This window comes from Canis lupus, chromosome 7, assembly GCF_048164855.1.
Source record: "Canis lupus baileyi chromosome 7, mCanLup2.hap1, whole genome shotgun sequence".
Classification (NCBI taxonomy): Eukaryota; Metazoa; Chordata; class Mammalia; order Carnivora; family Canidae; genus Canis; species Canis lupus.
Window position 1 is genome coordinate 71,646,317 of NC_132844.1, and position 17,359 is coordinate 71,663,675.

The following is a 17,359-nucleotide window of genomic DNA, read 5'->3' on the forward strand; positions in this document are numbered from 1 at the left end:
TTTTCCTTTCTGCTATTTATATGGCATGAAAGTAGGTGCCAGAGTGTAAGTCACCTCAACCAGTGGGGATTTGTGTCTCCTGTGAGCCAGTACTGGTCTGTAAACTGTTACTCAGCTTATAAAAACATACATACAGAAATTGAAAGTGAGTGTAAGCAAAAAAGCTCTACATCAACCTGTGTGAGATTGGTCATTACCAAAACAATAATGAGCATGCATATCACATCATTGGATCTGTTAAAAATCACTGTGATTATTACCTGTTCGTGGACTAGAGATGAAATAGGATAATGTCTAACCTGGAATAGTGTTTCAGACTTTTGTGGAGGCCATGAAATCTGATAAAATTGAAGATATTCTCCCCAGAAAAATATATGCATGTATAAAGAAACCTAAAATGTCAGCATATGTACATCATCTGAAGTGATACAGATCTGGATTTTTAATCTCAGGAAGAGACAAAGGCCAGGAGAAGACATGCTGAGCAATCACTTCATCACCCAACGATTCTCTTCCACTTATCTTTGAGTAGGAACTGGAGTCGACAGAAGCTGGACCTGTAACAACCATCAAGGGATAAGGTGAAAGATGCCATTTAGGAGTCACTCTTTCACCCAAGCTCACACGAGGGCCTACAGCGTACAGATCAAGTTCTAGTCTGAGATAACTGCTCCAAATGTTGAAATCTGTCATCCTCTCCAATTCCTGACCCTTGATGTCCATTCCCGGAACTTGTACCACTCTTCCCACGTAAAGGAATCCCACACTTAAAAGAATCTTAAAGATGGCAGAGACCATCTCCTTCTACAGAGAGGAGAAATCACTCTGTCAAATAGTCTTGAACTTGGACATGACATGAAACTACAACAGTCACGTGACCACCTACCACACTTAGGACATGTGACAGACACTGGGACAGTGTACATGCATTGAGCCCAGGTGGTCTGAGGAGTGTCACAGGAGTGTCATGCAGCTGTAAGGTGCAGCAGAGAGCCTCAGCCTCAGGGTCCAATGTCCTACCTCAGGGGAGACAGTGGTGTGAACAGTCACATCTACACCCAGTAGCAGGGAGCTGGTTGTATGGGGGCCTCCACTGAGGGTCCATTGTGGATTCTGTTCCTGGCTGTGTAGCCTCAAGCCTGTTTAGTGGCATTTCTTGAAATAAAAAAAGGCCCCATATACTCTCTCTTCCCTAAGTCTCTAACTGTATGTATGTATCACAATGAGTTAGAAATGCATGTATAGTTTAAGACAATAAAGTTTCAGACATTTTTTAGCTTTATTAAAATGTAACGGATGTACACTTTTGTGTAAGTTTAAAGGCACAACCTGTTAATGTGATACATTTCTATACTACAAAATGATTTCAACCATAGCATTAGCTAACACATGCATCATGTCACCTAGCTACCATTTCCTTTAGGATGGTGCATTCAATATCCATTCATTTCTGTCTCAACCTTACAAACTTCACTTCTATTACTTCATCAGCCTCACGTGCCATGAATTAGAAAATATATCTGGATTCTCATTTTTTTTTTTAAGATTTTATTTATTTATTCATGAGAGACAGGCAGAGGGAGAAGCACGTTCCATGCAGGGAGCCTGATGTGGGACTCCATCCCGGGTCCCCAGGATCAGGCCCTGGGCTGAAAGTGGCGCTAAACCACAGAGCCACCAGGGCTGCCCTGGATTCTCATTTTGAATAGAAAAGTAAGGCACTAGCACTCAGCCCAACATGAAACAAAGACAGGGATGGAGATGGTCCAGCCCTCCCTCTGCTGGACAGGAAAGCACATCAGAGAAGAGAGCGCACATCAGATTAGGGACAGGTCATGGTGGGCAGGGTGGGCCAATCTCCCCACCTCCTCACATTATGCTCCTAGGGACACAGGCACATCCTGACACTGTTTGCAGAGACAAGCCAGGGTTGTTGATGTCATCACATGAGATGTGAACACATCTTGCATCGCTCAGTCCCCACAGGGCAGCTGGTCTCACACTGAAAAACAATCAAGTACAAACTGAGGTCAGTCACATAAGTGCTGACATTCTCAACAGTCCCCCTCGCACTCATCAGGTCCCCAAGGCCCCAACCCTCCCCACTTCAGGGTCTCCAGGGTCTCACCTCTAGGAGCTGTCAGAGACACATCAGAGCCCTGGGCACTGTCATCACCTAGAGGAGAATAAACAGGACGTGGTCAGAGCTCACAGGAGGTGAGTCTAAAGGAGCAACTGTGGGGGTGAGCTCCCCATGGGGTCCTGTCTACACTCCCCCGGGGTCTCAGGGATCACTCCCTGCATACTCACATGCAGCATGAGAGTAGCCTGGTCCTTTTCCTCCTGTGGGAAGAAAACATCATGTGAGAGGCCGGGCACAGGGCTGGGCCAGGAGATCCTCGAGGAAGCTCCCAGTCCTGGTGCAGAGTGAGTCTGCAGAATTCTGACTGACCGCCCAGGTCAGGGTCAGGAGACAAGCCATGAGGTGAGGGGTCACTGGACCACCTGACTTGCTGGAGGTCTGTCCTCAGCAGGGGCCTTCCGCTCTGTCCTGTGACGGCTGGGAATCAGTCCCCGTCACCAGAATCACCAAGGCGAAATTCTGGCCTTCATTTTCCCAAGTGTTTGCTGCACAGTGAGTGTGAGAACACAGCTCCAGTGTGGGAGAGTAACCGCGTATGGACGACACCTCCCGTTAACAAGGCAGGACAGCGTGCTCCCTAGGAAACCCCCCAACAGGACAGGAAAACACAGAGTATTCAGTCGGTTCCCTACCTGAGCGCTGCTTCCTCCAGATCACAGCTCCAATCACCCCAGCGACCACGAGGAGAACCAGAGCAGCAATGCTGACGATGACAATGGTGGACAGAGGGGAAGGCTCTGGAAAGGGGAGGGAGGTGAGGGTCCAGCCTCTGGCTTGAGACCTGACTCTGCTGAAATTCTCCAGAAGAGCTCCACTTGCCCTGAGTAGAAGCTCTACCCCGAGGCCCTCCTTACCCCATCTCTGCGTGACAGGCTCCGCCAGCCCCTCATGCTGCACGTGGCACGTGTATCTCTGCTCCTGTCCAGAGGGCACCACCACGGCCGCCCACTTCTGGAAGGTCCCATCTCCTGCAGGCCTGGTGTCCACAACCTCTGTGTCCTGGGTCTGGTCCTCCCCATCCCGCTGCCAGGTCAGGGTGATCTCCGCAGGGTAGAAGCCCAGCGCCCAGCACCTCAGGGTGACCTCATGGTCAGAGACGGGGTGGCGGGTCACACGTGTGCTGGGGGGTTCTGAGAAGGAAGAATTGGAAAACCCACACTTTGGTTAACTGCGTGGTCCACTGAGACTGCATTTGTGTGACCATCCTAGGGTGGACAGGGCAGTTGGTTCACTTGGAAGAAGCACAAAGCCCAGTCACCAACCTAGCCTTTGGGATGTCCTAATCTTTAGAAATTCTAGAATCAGGGAGAGAGTCCAGGGTAGGAGGCTGCAGGTCTAAGGTGGAGAGCACACTAATGGTCCTGACCATGGTGGAGGCTGAAGGAGTCAGAAAACTCCGAGTTCAAGCTCCAAATATGTTTTCATTGAAGAAGGCCTTGAGGGAAAGTCATGGTTCCCACCCAGCTGCCAGGTCAAAGGGCACCACTGGCGGTTATCTCAGGATGGCCTCCACCTGCCTCCCGGAGACCCTGGATTGCTCCATTGTCCTTCGAGAAAAGCGGCCTCTGGGTGAGTCACCCTAGTAGGACTATCAACACCCAGGCGGATCCCCTGTCCCCACCCGTGGGAGGGGCCGTGTTCTGACCCGGAGTCCATATTCCCTTCCTGGTGGGAAGCCCTCCCTAGTGGAGGCGAGATCGGGGAGGCCCGGGGCCCCGGTACCTGCGCGCAGCAGCGTCTCCTTCCCCATCTCCAGGTACCTCTGCAGCCACTCCACGCACGTCGTCTCCAGGTAGTTCCTACGGTGCTCTGCATCACCTGCCGCCTCCCACTTGCGCCGGGTGATCTGCGCCGCCGTGTCCGCCGCGGTCCAGGAGCGCAGGTCCTCGTTCAGGGCGATGTAATCGGCGCCGTCGTAGGCGTCCTGCCTGTACCCGCGGAGGAGGCGCCCGCCGGGCCCCAGGTCACAGCCGTACATGGTCTGGATGGTGTGAGACCCTGGCCCCGCCCCGACAGGCCGCCAATCAGTCCAAAGAGAAAGTAAAACCTCCCGGGAGTTCCCGCGGGTTCGGGACGGGGACGAGGGGGAGGGGCGGGGGCCTCGGACTCGGGGTGACGCCCGGACCCGGACCCTCGGGGCGACCCGGCCGGTCGGGGGGATGGGGGTCGTGCCCCGGCCCCGGGCCCGCGCCGCTCACCGGCCTCGCTCTGGTTGTAGTAGCCGCGCAGGATGTCCAGGCCCACTCGGTACCCTCGTGCGGTCTCCTTGATGGTCCGCGTCTGCCGGTCCCAATACTCCGGCCCCTCCTGCTCCACCCACGGCGCCCGCGGCTCCGTCCTCCCAGTGGCCGCGTCGCTGTCGAACCGCACGAACTGCGTGTCGTCCACGTAGCCGACGGCGATGAAGCGGGGGTCCCCGCGGCCGGGCCGGGACACGGAGGTGTAGAAATACCTCAGGGAGTGGGAGCCTGCGGAGCCGACGGGTGAGACCCCGCCCGACCCCCTCCCGCCGCGGGGCCCGGGGCCCGGGGGAGATGCCCGGGGCGGGGCGGAGGCGGGAGGGACCGGGGAGCCCAGGCCGCGGGGGGCCGGGGGCGGCGGAGAGGCGGCTTCCCGGGGTCCCGCGTCCCCGCCCGCCGGTCCCCTCGCTCCCGCCCGCACTCACCCGCCCGGGTCAGGGTCACGGCCAGGGCCGCCGACAGCAGCACGAGGAGGGCTCGCGGCATCACCACCTCCATCTCCGGGCTCCGGGGACACTGGCCGTCGCCGCTGGACTCGGGGGCGGAGGCGGAGGCTTTCGAGCCCGGGACCCGGTGCCGCTGATTGGCTCCCCCAGAAACGCTGCACCCAATGGGAGTGCGCGCTGGGGCTGCGTCACGAGTCTCCAGGCAGGGGGCCCTGAGCCAGGTTGGGAGACGGAGAAGTGAAACCCGGGGAGGTGGGGACTCCCCAGCCTGAGCGTCCCCGCCCCGGACCCGCCCTGGGGCCTGAGAGCCTGAGAGGCAGCCCGGGGTCCTGAGACCTTGCCCCGCAGCGCTCTTGTCACTCTGACTCCCTGAGTCCTGGCCCGGGAGCTGTGTGAGGCAGTGAGTCTAGAACATTCTGTTCCCACAGGGCATCTACACAGTGTCACAGATTACTGAGGATCCCAGGAAAATTGTGGCTGTGGGTTAATCTATCAATATTTATCATAGTAGGAACAAAAGAGGTTTAAAAATGTATTGGGGCGCCTGGGTGCCTCTGTCAGGTAAGCCTTAGACCCTTGACTTGCTCTCAACTCAGGATCTCAGGTGGTGAGATCTAGCCGCCAAGGGTTTGGGGCTCAGCAGGGAAAACTGCTCAAGATTCTGTCTCTCCTTCTCCCTCTGCCCCTCCCTGCCACACTCTTTCTCTAAAAAATAAATAAATAAAAATATTGTAAAAATTTTATTAATTCATTAATAAATGATATGATTTAATTAATATGATTAGAATCATATTAATAACCCATGCCATGAAAACAGTAATATTGTTTTTATGAAAAATAACTATTTCCCCAAATACACAGGGTCGTGAGTGGTTTTGTTCATTTTACACAATTTTAAGTTTCTTCTGTCTCATTAGAGTGTCTCTATTAGAAAGTACTAGTTGTTCAGATTTGCTTCTGTATTTATTGTGTTGTTTTGGTTGATTTGTGTGAAAACATTTACAGACTTGCAAAAATAGGGGAGAACCATATGTTTCATAACTTTCTCATATAATTATGGAAAGTCATCTTAGATACTATATTAAAACTACAGAAATTGTACTTTCTCAAGTTATCTGCCAAGTGGCACCGAACACAGTATCACTATGTCCTTCTCTGTTATACTAAAATCCACAGGCCCAACTTGTCACTGAATAGATCCTGTACTAATGCATGATTTTTTTTTTAACCTAATGTGTTGTTTCACTAGGTTATGTGGGTGTTCCAGTGTTGATTAGACAGGAATGAATTACCAGAAAGTCACATTTGTTTTAAAATTACCACATATCCCAACAGAAATGTTTGTCAACACTGAGAAGGTGTCAAGGCTTTTGGTGGATCACAACTTTTCTAAAATTCTGATTATTATTTTGAGAGCTTACATTTTATTGAGGCTTCAAGTATTGTCGGCTATCATATGTGAGTTGATTTTCATGAAATGATAGGTTCATGTTTGTTTTCAGGAAACTGTCTTCCAAATATCCTAGTATAAATATTGCAAGTTTCTGTGTCATTCATTCCTTTAGTTAAAACAGCATTCTGGGGCAGCCCCGGTGGCTCAGCGGTTTAGCGCCACCTTCAGGCCAGGGCTTGATCCTGGAGACGAGGGATCGAGTCCCGCATCTGGCTCCCTGCATGGAGCCTGCTTCTCCCTCTGCCTGTGTTTCTGCCTCTCTCTCTCTCTCTCTCTCTCTCTCTCTCTGTGTGTGTGTGTTTCTCATGAAAAAATAAATAAAATCTTTTTTAAAAACCCCAGCATTCTGTAAAAGAAGAAGAAGAAAGAGAAGCAGCAGCAGCAGCCAGTTAACCAGTTAAATTCATACAAATTTTATAAAAATATTTTCCTTGGAGCTTACAGATGTAGCGGAAATGCAGCACATGCACATAAAAGACATGTTTAAAATGTGGATTTGAGGGATGCCTGAGTGGCTCAGTGGTTGAGCGTCTGCCTTTGGCTCAGGGCGTGATCCCGCGGTCCTGGGATTGAGTCCCACATCGGGCTCCCTGCAAGGAGCCTGCTTCTCCCTCTGCCTCTGTCTTTGACTCTCTCTCTGTGTCTCTCATGAATAAATAAATAAACTCTTTTAAAAACATGTGGATTTAAGAATAATTAGTAGAAATTATAACTTTTAATGCTTCAACCAGGATGTTTGAGTGTGATACTAGCTTGTTTTGTTTTTGTTTTCCATTGAGGTTTTATTTGCCAGTATGTATCACATCCCTAGGAAAAGAACCTCAGGATTTTCCCTCGTGTGTGTTTTCATCTTGCTTCTCCCTGGTCTGTGATGCCAACGGGGTTGTCAGTACAATGAAACCAAACTGATGGGACGGGAGCAGATTCTTCTGCCATTTCTGTAGATCTTTGAGTTGTGTATCTAGTCTGGGGGTGATCCCTCCACACATGTTTGACCTGCCCCTGAGGTCACAACAATTCCCCAGCTCCGTGATCATCAATGATTTCAAATTCGCCGATGAAACCCTGCCTTGTCATCAGCTAGAAACGGTACGATGACTTTGGTGCATGACCTAATAAGACCAACCACTTGCCTCTCTTTTAGGCATTGCTAATGCCTTTGAAAGTGGGGCACTCGGGTGCCTCAGTCCATTAAGTGTCTGCCCTTGGCTTAGGTCATGATCCCAGGGTCCTAAGTTCAAGCCTTGCATCTGGCTTCCTGCCCAGCGGGGAGCCTGCTTCTCCCTCTCCCTCCGTCTGCCACTCCTCCCGCTTGTGCTCTCAATCTCTCTCTCTTTCTCTGTCAAATAAATAAATTCTTTTTTTAAAAAATGCTCTTGAGAGCATCTGCCAGAACATTCATGAACCACTATGACTGCATGAAAAGATGGCAGAAAACAGTGTTTTTGTTTCTTTCTGGAAATAGGTAGTGGTGAAGAAGAAGAGCTATTGCTGTTTGCACCCATAACCTCCATTCTTGCTAAGTTTCACCTCAGTGAGAATGTCAACAAGTGAAAAGGCCAATAATGTCTAAGACTGTTACGAAAATAGGTTCTAACCTCATGGACCACAGTGACGTCAGGTGACGTCAGGTGTTCCACAGAGCACACTTGGAGAACTGCTGCTCTGAATAACCCTGTGGGAGTCTCCCAGCTGGTCCTACCCTGGCCTCCTCCTCACTTAGCAGAATCCGTTTCCTTGAGTTGCACATCCCGTCTCTGCAGACTCAGCTCTGAGGATAGCCCTGAGTGCATCTAGAAGAGAACTCATCTGGGAATGTGATGCAGGCGGGGGTCCTCAGTGAGGGAAGAGAGGTGGAGGGACAGGGATTTTCCTGTTGTAATTGAGGACAGTTTGTGCCTGAAGGCACCAGACCCATGAATAACCCTCTTTGATTTTGTGACACACCAGCTTTATATGTATTCACATCCCAGACAGAAATCTGACGTCGTTGTAAGAGAAATCATATTGGTCTTTTCGTTTTACATGTGTCTAATGCATCTGACTTGAGGCCCACAGGCAGAGCAGTGCCATCCAAAGAACATTCTGTGCAGAAGGAAGTGTTCTGTGCGTTGTGCAGTATGGTGGCCACAAACTACATGGCACTTAAAATGTGGGTTGTGTGCTGACCGGCTGCATTTTTAAAAATTTTATTTAAATTCAATTAATTAACATATAGTATATTGATAGTTTCAGAGACAGAATTTAGTGATTCATCAGTTGTATATAACACACAGTACTCATTACATCAAGTGCCCTCCTTAATGCCCATCACCCACCCTCTACCCGTCTCTTCTTTAGCAGCCCTCAGTTTGTTTCCTATAGTTCAATGTCTCCTATGGTTTGTCTCCCTCTCTGATTTCATCTTATTTTATGTTTCCCTCTTCTCTTGTGATTATCTCTTTTGTGATATCTTGTGATATATCTTTCATATACTTGTCTTTCTCTGATTGACTTATTTCATTTAGCATGAAATCCTCTAGTTCCATCCAAGTCCTTGCAAATGTCAAGATTTTATTCTTTTTGATGGTAGAGTAATATTCCATTATATATATATGTATACACACACATATACATATCTCACTCTTCTTTATTCATTATCTTTTGGTGGACAACTCAATTCTTCCCATATTTTGGCTACTGTGGACATTGCTACTGTAAACATAGGGGCACATGTGCCCCCTCAAATCACTATGATTGTATCTTTTGGATAAATTGCACTGAGTAGTGCAATTGCTGGGTCATAAGGTAGCTCTATTTTTAACTTTTTGAAGAATCTTCATATTGTTTTCCAGAGTGGCTGCACCAGCTTGCATTCCCACTAACAGTTTAAGAGGGTTCCCCTTTCTCTACTTCCTCACCATTATCTATTGATTCTTGAGTTGTTCATTTTAGCCATTCTGACTGGTGTGAAGTGGTATCTTATTGTGGTTCTGGCTTGTATTTCTCTGATGATGAATAACACTGATCATTGCGCATGTGTCTATTGGCCATTAGGATGCTTTCTTTGGAGAAATGTCTGTTCATATCTTCTGCCTATTTCTTGACTAGTTTGTTATTTGGGTGTTGAGTTTGATAAGTTCCTTATAGAGCTTGGATACTAGCCCTTTATCTGATAAGGTATTTGCAAACATCTTCTTCCATTCTGTAGGTTGCCTTTTAGTTTTGTCAACTGTTTTCTTCACTGTGCAGAAGATTTTTATCTTGATGAAGTCTCAATAGTTCATTTTTGCTTTTGTTTCCCTTGCCTTTGGAGACGTGTCTAGCCAGAAGTTGCTGTGGCTGAGGTCAAAGAGGTTGCTTCCTGTGTTGTCTTCTAGATTTTGAGGGATTCCTGTCTCACATAGTTCTTTTATCCATTTTGAATTTATTTTAGTGTATGGTGTAAGAAAATGGTCTAGTTTCATTCTTCTACATGTGGATGTCCAATTTTTTCAACACCGTTTGCTAAAAGACTGTCTTTTTTCCTTGGATATTTTCCTGCTTTGTTGAAGATGAGTTGGCCATAGAGTTTTCAGAGTACAGATCTATTACCTCTTTGGTTGGGTTTATTGCTAGGTATCTTGTGGGTTTGGGTGCAATTGTAAATGGTATCTATTCCTTAATTTCTCTTTCTTCTGTCTCATTGCTAGTGTATGGAAAGGCAACTGATTTCTCTGCACTGATTTTTATATCCTGCCACTTACTGAATTCCTATGAGTTCTAGCAATGTTGAGGTGGAATCCTTTGGGTTTTCAACATAGAGTACCATGTCATCTGCAAAGAGTGAAACCTTGACTTTGACGGGGATCCGTGGGTGGCTCAGTGGTTTGGCGCCTGCCTTCGCCCAGGGCATACTCCTGGAGACCTGGGATCGAGTCCCATGTCAGGCTTCTACATGGAGCCTGCTTCTTCCTCTACCTGTGTCTCTGCCTCCCTTTCTCTCTCTGTGTGTGTCTCTCATGAATAATAAATAAAAATCTTTAAAGAAAAAAGAAAGAAAGCTTTACTTCATCTTTGCTGATTTGGATGCCTTATTTCTTTTTGTTATCTGATTGGTGAGGCTAGAACTTCTAGTACAATGGAGAGAGTGGGCACCCCTGGCATGTTCCTGACCTTAGGAGAAAAGCTCTCAGGTTTTCCCCGTTGAGAATGATAGTCACTGTGGGCTTTTTGTATATGGCTTTTATGATATTGAGGTATGTTCCTATATCCCTACACTGCAAAGAGTTTTAGTCAAGAGAGGAACTGTATTTTGTCACATACTTTTTCTACATCTGTTGAGCGAATCATATGGTTCTTGTCCCTTCTTTTATTATGTAGTATATCACATTGATTGATTTTTGTGGATGTTGAACCACCGTGGCAGCCCAGGAATAAATGCCATTTGGTTTTGGTGAATACTCCTTTTAACATACCATTTGATCCTGTTGGTTACTATCTTGGTGAGAATTTTGGCTCCCGTGTTCAGGGTCTGTAATTCTCCTTTTTTGGGGGGTCTTTGTCTAGTTTTGGGATCAGGGTAATGCTGGCCTCATAGAATGAGTTTGGAAGTTTTCCTTCCATTTCTATTTTTTGAAACAACTTCAAAAGAGTATATATTAATTCTCCTTTAAGCAACTGCCTTTGGCCCAGGGCATGATCCTGGAGTCCCAGGATCAAGTCCCACATCGGGTTACCTGCATGGGGCCCGCTTCTCCTTCTGCCTTGTCTCTGCCTCTCTCTCTCATGAATAAATAAATAAAATCTTTTAAAAAATAAGTAAAAGTTAGGTAGAATTCCACTGGGAGGCCACCTGGTCCTGGAGTCTTATTTGTTGGGAGATTTTGGATTACTGTTTCAATTTCCTTGCTGGTTATGGGTCTATTCAAGGTTTCTATTTCTTCTTGTTTCAGTTTTGGTAGTTTATATGTTTCTAAGAATACATCCATTTCTTCCAGATTGCCTAATTTGTTGGGATATAGTTACTCATAATATGTTCTCCTTTTTTAAAGATTTTATTTATTTATGAATGAGAGACATAGAGAAAGATGCAGAACCATAGGAAGAAGCAGGCTCCCTGCAGGGACCCCAATGTGGGACACTTCAGCCCAGGACCCTGGGATCATGACCTGAGCCAAAGGCAAATGCTCCACCACTGAACCACCCAGGCGCCCTCCTCACAATATGTTCTTATAATTGTTTATTTCTTTGGTGTTGGATCTCTTCTCTTTTATTTATGATTTTATTTATTTCAGTCCTTTCCTTTTTCTTTTTGATAAGTCTGGCTAAGGTTTATCAATCTTACTAATTCTTTCAGAGAACCAGCTCCTAGTTTTGTTGATCTGTTCTGCTATTCTGCTGGTTTCTATTTCATTGATGCCTGGTCTAATCTTTATTATTTCTCTTCTCCAGCTTGGTTTAAGCTTTATTTACTGTTGTTTTTCCAGTTCCTTTAGGTGTAAGGTTAAGTTGTGTATTTGAGACTTTTCTTGTTTCTTTTTTAAAAAAATATTTTATTTATTCATGAGAGACAGAGAGAGAGTGAGAGAGGCAGAGACACAGGCAGAGGGAGAAGCAGGCTCCTAGCAGGGAGCCCGATGTGGGACTTGATCCTGAGACTCCAGGATCACACCCTGATCTGAAGGCAGATGCTCAACCTCTGAGCCACCCAGGCATCCCTTTTCTTATTTCTTGAGAACGGCTTGTATTGCTATATACTTCCCTCTTAGGACCACCTTTGCTGCATCCCAAAGTTTTTGAACTGTCGTGTTTCCATTTTCATTGGTTTCCATGACTTTTTAAAAAATTCTTTAATTTCCTGGTTGTCCCATTCATTCTTTAGTAGGATGCTCTTTAATGTATTTGTGTTCCTTGTATTTGTCTTCCTTCCAGATTATCTCTTGTGACTGAGCTCTAGTTTTAAAGTATCGTGCTCTGAAAATATGTAAGGAATAATTCCAATCTTTCGCTATCAGTTGAGACCTGATTTACGATCTATTCTGGAAAATATTCCACGTGTACTCAAGAAGAATGTGCTTTCTATTGCTTTAGGATGAAAGGCTCTGAATATATCTGTGAGTCCATCTGGTCCAGTGTGTCATTCAAAGCCCTTATTCCCTTGTTGATCTTCTGCTTAGATGATCTGTACCTTGTTGTGAGTGGGGTATTGAAGTCCCTTGCTATTATTTTATTATTATCAGTGAGTTTCTTTAATTTTGTTATTAATTGATTTATATAATTGGCTGCTCCGATTAGGGGCACAAATATTTACAATTGTTAGATCTTCTTGGATAGACCCTTTTTTTATGATATAGTCTCCTTTTTCATCTCTTATATAGTCTTTGCTTTAATGTCTAATTTGTCTGATATAAGGATTGCTACCTTAGCTTTCTTTTGGTGTCCATTAGTATGATATGGTTCTTCACCCCCTTACTTTCAATCTGGAGGTGTCTTTGGGTCTAAAGTGAATCTCTTGTAAAACATCTCTTATATATCAATTGGTCTTGTTTATCAAATCGGATACTCTGTGTCTTTCGGTGAGAGTATTTATTTCATTTACATTCATCATAATTATTGAGTTTATGAATTTATTGCCATTGTATTACCTCTAAAGTCACTGTTTCTGTATATTGTCTCTGTTCCTTTCTTGGCTTTGTTAGTTTTGGGCTCTCTCTTTGCTCAATGGATCCCCTTTAATACTTCTTGCAGGGCTGGTTTAGTGGTCACAAATTATTTTAGTTTCTCTTTGTTCTGGAAGCTCTTTATCTCTCCTTCTATTCTGAATGACAGTCTTGCTGGATAAAAAATTATTGGCTGCATATTTTTTTTCTCATTTAGCCCCTTGAATATCTCATGCCAGCCCTTTCTGGCTTGCTAGGTTTCTGTGGATAGGTCTGCTGTCAGCCTTATGTATCTACCCTTGTAGGTTAAGGACTTCTTCCATGCTTTCAGGATTTTCTATTTATCATTAGAATGATAGCTATGATCTATAGCTATCATTCAGATAGTATATTTAGAACATTCTTAGTTTTCAAGACCCTCTTCAAAAAAATACTGTGACATATAGATTATGTATATTAAATTTCTCTTCATATGGAAGTCATAGATTTGTCTATGTGGGTCTGAGACATTTCCTTAAAATATAGCATTAATATTTAATTAATGTACATTATAACAGTTAAATTGTACTGACATAACACATGATGTACCACATCAAGATCATAAGTGTTCGGGATCCCTGGGTGGCGCAGCGGTTTAGCGCCTGCCTTTGGCCCAGGGCGCGATCCTGGAGACCCGGGATCAAATCCCACATCGGGCTCTCGGTGCATGGAGCCTGCTTCTCCCTCTGCCTATGTCTCTGCCTCTCTCTCTCTCCCTCTGTGACTATCATAAATAAATAAAAAAAATTAAAAAAAAGATCATAAGTGTTCAAAATGCCCATCACTGGAGCTAACTAATGTCTCTATTGCTTTGATTGTCTTGTTGGTATTTGCATTCACTGGGAAAACATAAGCAGGCCCATAAGTCTTCGCTGAACCCAATGAGAAGATATATTGGACATACATCTATCAGTTACCTTGTAGGCCTTGTACATACTTGTAAATGTCATAAAGTGGAAGATGGACATCTGAGATTCCACTACCTTAGAATCTTTTTTACTTGTTTCTCCTGCCCATACTTTTACCCAAATTCAAACAGTTCTGTTTCCTTTCTTCATCCTTGAAACCCTCTGTTCTTCATTTCTACCAAGGTGAAAATACACATGTCCCAGGATTGAGTCCCACATCGGGCTCCCTGCATGGAGCCTGCTTCTCCTTCTGCCTCTATCTCTGCCCCTCTCTGTGTGTCTCTCAGGAATAAATAAATAAAATCTTTGAAAAAAAAGACACAAAAACAACTTTGACAGACAAAAGGGTAACATGCTTCAATGTTCTTCAGCCAAAGACCACCAGGAGCACCTGTGGGCATTCAAGTTGGATCTATTACTTGTTACAGTGAAAGAGATCACACCTCTTTGGGGGCTATGGCACATGTTAAGATGGAGGTGTTGGAACATATAAAAGATGTAAGGGCAGCCCGGGTGGCTCAGTGGTTTAGTGCCACCTTCAGCCCGGGGCAGGATCCTAGAGACCTGGATCGAGTCCCACGTCAGGCTCCCTGCATGGGGCCTGCTTCTCCCTCTGCCTGTGTCTCTGCCTCTCTCTCAATCTCACTCTCTCTCTCTCTCTCTCTCTGATGAATAAATAAATGAAATCTTTAAAAAAGAAAAAAGATATGAGCCTTTGATTGGTGTTGTTGGAGAGGATCTGAGGAAGCTGGGGCCCACTCCTAACTATGTGTTGTCAGGAGGTGTGGGCAATTCTATGCTTGAACATCTCAAAGAATCTCATCTCTGGGCAGGTCAGACCAGAGTGAGGATAAAGTATCGTGGTAAAGAAGCAGCGATTGCTCACATTGGCTGACACAGGGAGAGGTTTGGTATTTTGTGGGTTATACAGTGCCTTGTTTTTTTGTTTGTAATGACACAAATAGTGTCATGATTTGAATTTCCTTGTCTGATGTTGATGTTTATGTCCTACAGGAGAATAATATGGCCAGGTAGTTGGCATTAGCCAGCTTCTTATCACACTGGCAGCCAACTCTCAGTGTCAGACCAGTTCCTGATGTTGAAGGCTGCTATTTTTTCTCTCTCTTAAATTCCATATTTTAAAATAACTATAACCCATTTCAAAAATAATTAAATAATTTGTGTTTTCTTTTTCTTTGGGTAAATACCCAAGAGTGGAATTATAGGGTTATATGGTGAATCACTATGTTGTATACATGAAAGGAATGTAACATTGTATGCCAAAGCTGCTCAAGAAATAAAAAAAGAAAAAGAAAAAAAGGATTTAAAATATTTTTTTAAATTTTGGAAAAGAAGAAATGAAATATCAAACAAATATATGCTGGGATACCCGGGTGGCGCAGCCGTTTGGCGCCTGCCTTTGGCCCGGGGCACGATCCTGGAGACCTGGGATTGAATCCCACATTGGGCTCCCTGCATGGAGCCTGCTTCTCCCTCTGCCTATGTCTCTGCCTCTCTCTCTGTGTGTGTGACTATCATGAATAAATAAATAAAATCTTTAAAAAAACAAATATATGCTAATAAGGATACACAAACAAAAATGAGAATGTGGACTAAGAAATAGGAATAAAACTTAGAATCTATAAGCTTGTCAAAGGTGAAAGTAAGGAATGAGAGTGTCCATCAGAGAGTTGGGAAAAGGCAACATCATAGAAGTTGATGAGAGTGAAAACTGGCATAAAATTTGTAAAGGGTGCTTCATAAAATATCTCCATAATTTAAATTTGCTTATATTGTGACACAGACATTTTCTTTGAGGAGTTTATCCTAAGGAGATAATCACACAGATTCTCAAGAATATATTTCAAAGATGTTTCTTGAATTGTGGTTTATAAAAACAAGGAACAGAGCTCATCTAAATGCTATAATAAATATGATAATGATAAATATAAACTTCTTTTTTAATTTTTTTTTTATTTTATTTATGATAGTCGCACAGAGAGAGAGAGAGAAGCAGAGACATAGGCAGAGGGAGAAGCAGGCTCCATGCACCGGGAGCCTGACGTGGGATTCGATCCCGGGTCTCCAGGATCGCGCCCTGGGCCAAAGGCAGGCGCCAAACCGCTGCGCCACCCAGGGATCCCGATAATGATAAATATAAATAGTGGAGGGGATCCCTGGGTGGCGCAGCGGTTTGGCGCCTGCCTTTGGCCCAGGGCGCGATCCTGGAGACCCGGGATCGAATCCCACGTCAGGCTCCCGGTGCATGGAGCCTGCTTCTCCCTCTGCCTGTGTCTCTGCCTCTCTCTCTCACTGTGTGCCTATCATAAATAAAAAAAAAAAAAAAAAAAAAAAAAAAAAAAAAAAAAAAATTAAAAAAAATTAAAAAAAAATATATAAATAGTGGAACACCTAGTCTGTCTCAAGGATTAGGACCATGTGATTTATACAGAGGGTCAAAGTTAATCATCCAAGCAGACTCATGAAATATCACATAGGGGATCCCTTTGTATAGATATGGAAACAGAGATTCGAAGAGAATGAGAAGGTGGAAGACCCAGGTTTCAACGCAGCAGATTTGCTCTCAGAGATCTTGAAGATTTATCCTTCATTGTTACCTGTCCATCAGGAAGTGGTTACGACCGTGCACTCTGTGTAAGTGAATTGTTACAATGTTCCAGAATGTTCTGCCATAGGAGGCTGCTGGACTCAGAGCCTAGGAGGTCATTGAGGGGCAGTGTGACTCTCCTGCTCAAAGCCCATCCATCAGTGTACATCTCAAAGCTTCCAGTGGCTCAGGATCAACTGGACTCTGGAGGCTACAACACAGAAAAATTGTGAGCCCCTGGTCAATATGACACTGGCACTGTCATGTGGGAGATGAGCATGTAGCAGAATAGACAGAGGTAAATGTAAGTTGTGCCTGAGATGAGTGGTGTGTGATAAAATACCATGATACCATGAAAGCAGATGACCGGGAGACCTAGAAGATCCCCTAACACCAGTATGAATCATACCTGCAGTATATAAATAGAAAACAAAAACACAACTATACACAGTGGTATACATAGAACAGGGAACAGCTCTGGGAAATTGAAAATATGAGCATAGAAATGAATTATTTAGTTGATGCACTGGACAATTAACGTTGTCCTTCCCTGAAGCAGTACAATCAGGAAGGTGAAGGCATCAGCAGAGAAGACCTGTTTGTTTCTTAATAAAGTGATTCCAACAAGTTATAACACTATTTTTAAAAAGAATAGAGAGTAGGAATTGATGCAAACAATATTTCAAGAATATTTCTCAGAGTTGACAGGATATACACACATGTTGAAAGACCTACTCAAATTCTTAACTGAAGTAGATGAGAAGAGACCCACACCAGGGACGTCATGAAAAGTCAGAAGATGGAAGAGCAGACACCCTGAAAACTCCAAGAGTCAACAACACAGATCACAGGTCTGGGGCCCCAAAGACATGACATGAGGCCCCCAATTCCCAAGGACAACT

At 45.0% G+C, this 17,359-nt stretch overlaps 1 protein-coding gene across 1 annotated transcript; it reads right to left on the reverse strand.

Moving 5' to 3' along the window:
* Positions 1–1,531: 1,531 nt before the first annotated feature.
* Positions 1,532–4,963, reverse strand: LOC140637336 (DLA class I histocompatibility antigen, A9/A9 alpha chain-like). Its single transcript, XM_072833781.1, has 8 exons — positions 4,809–4,963; positions 4,342–4,611; positions 3,866–4,141; positions 2,998–3,273; positions 2,776–2,880; positions 2,311–2,343; positions 2,129–2,176; positions 1,532–2,002 (listed from the first exon to the last, which is right to left on the reverse strand). Exons 1-8 carry the CDS (start codon positions 4,879–4,881, stop codon positions 1,998–2,000), a joined length of 1,086 nt encoding a protein of 361 aa, XP_072689882.1. The 5' UTR covers positions 4,882–4,963; the 3' UTR covers positions 1,532–1,997.
* Between the last annotated feature and the right edge of the window lie 12,396 nt (positions 4,964–17,359).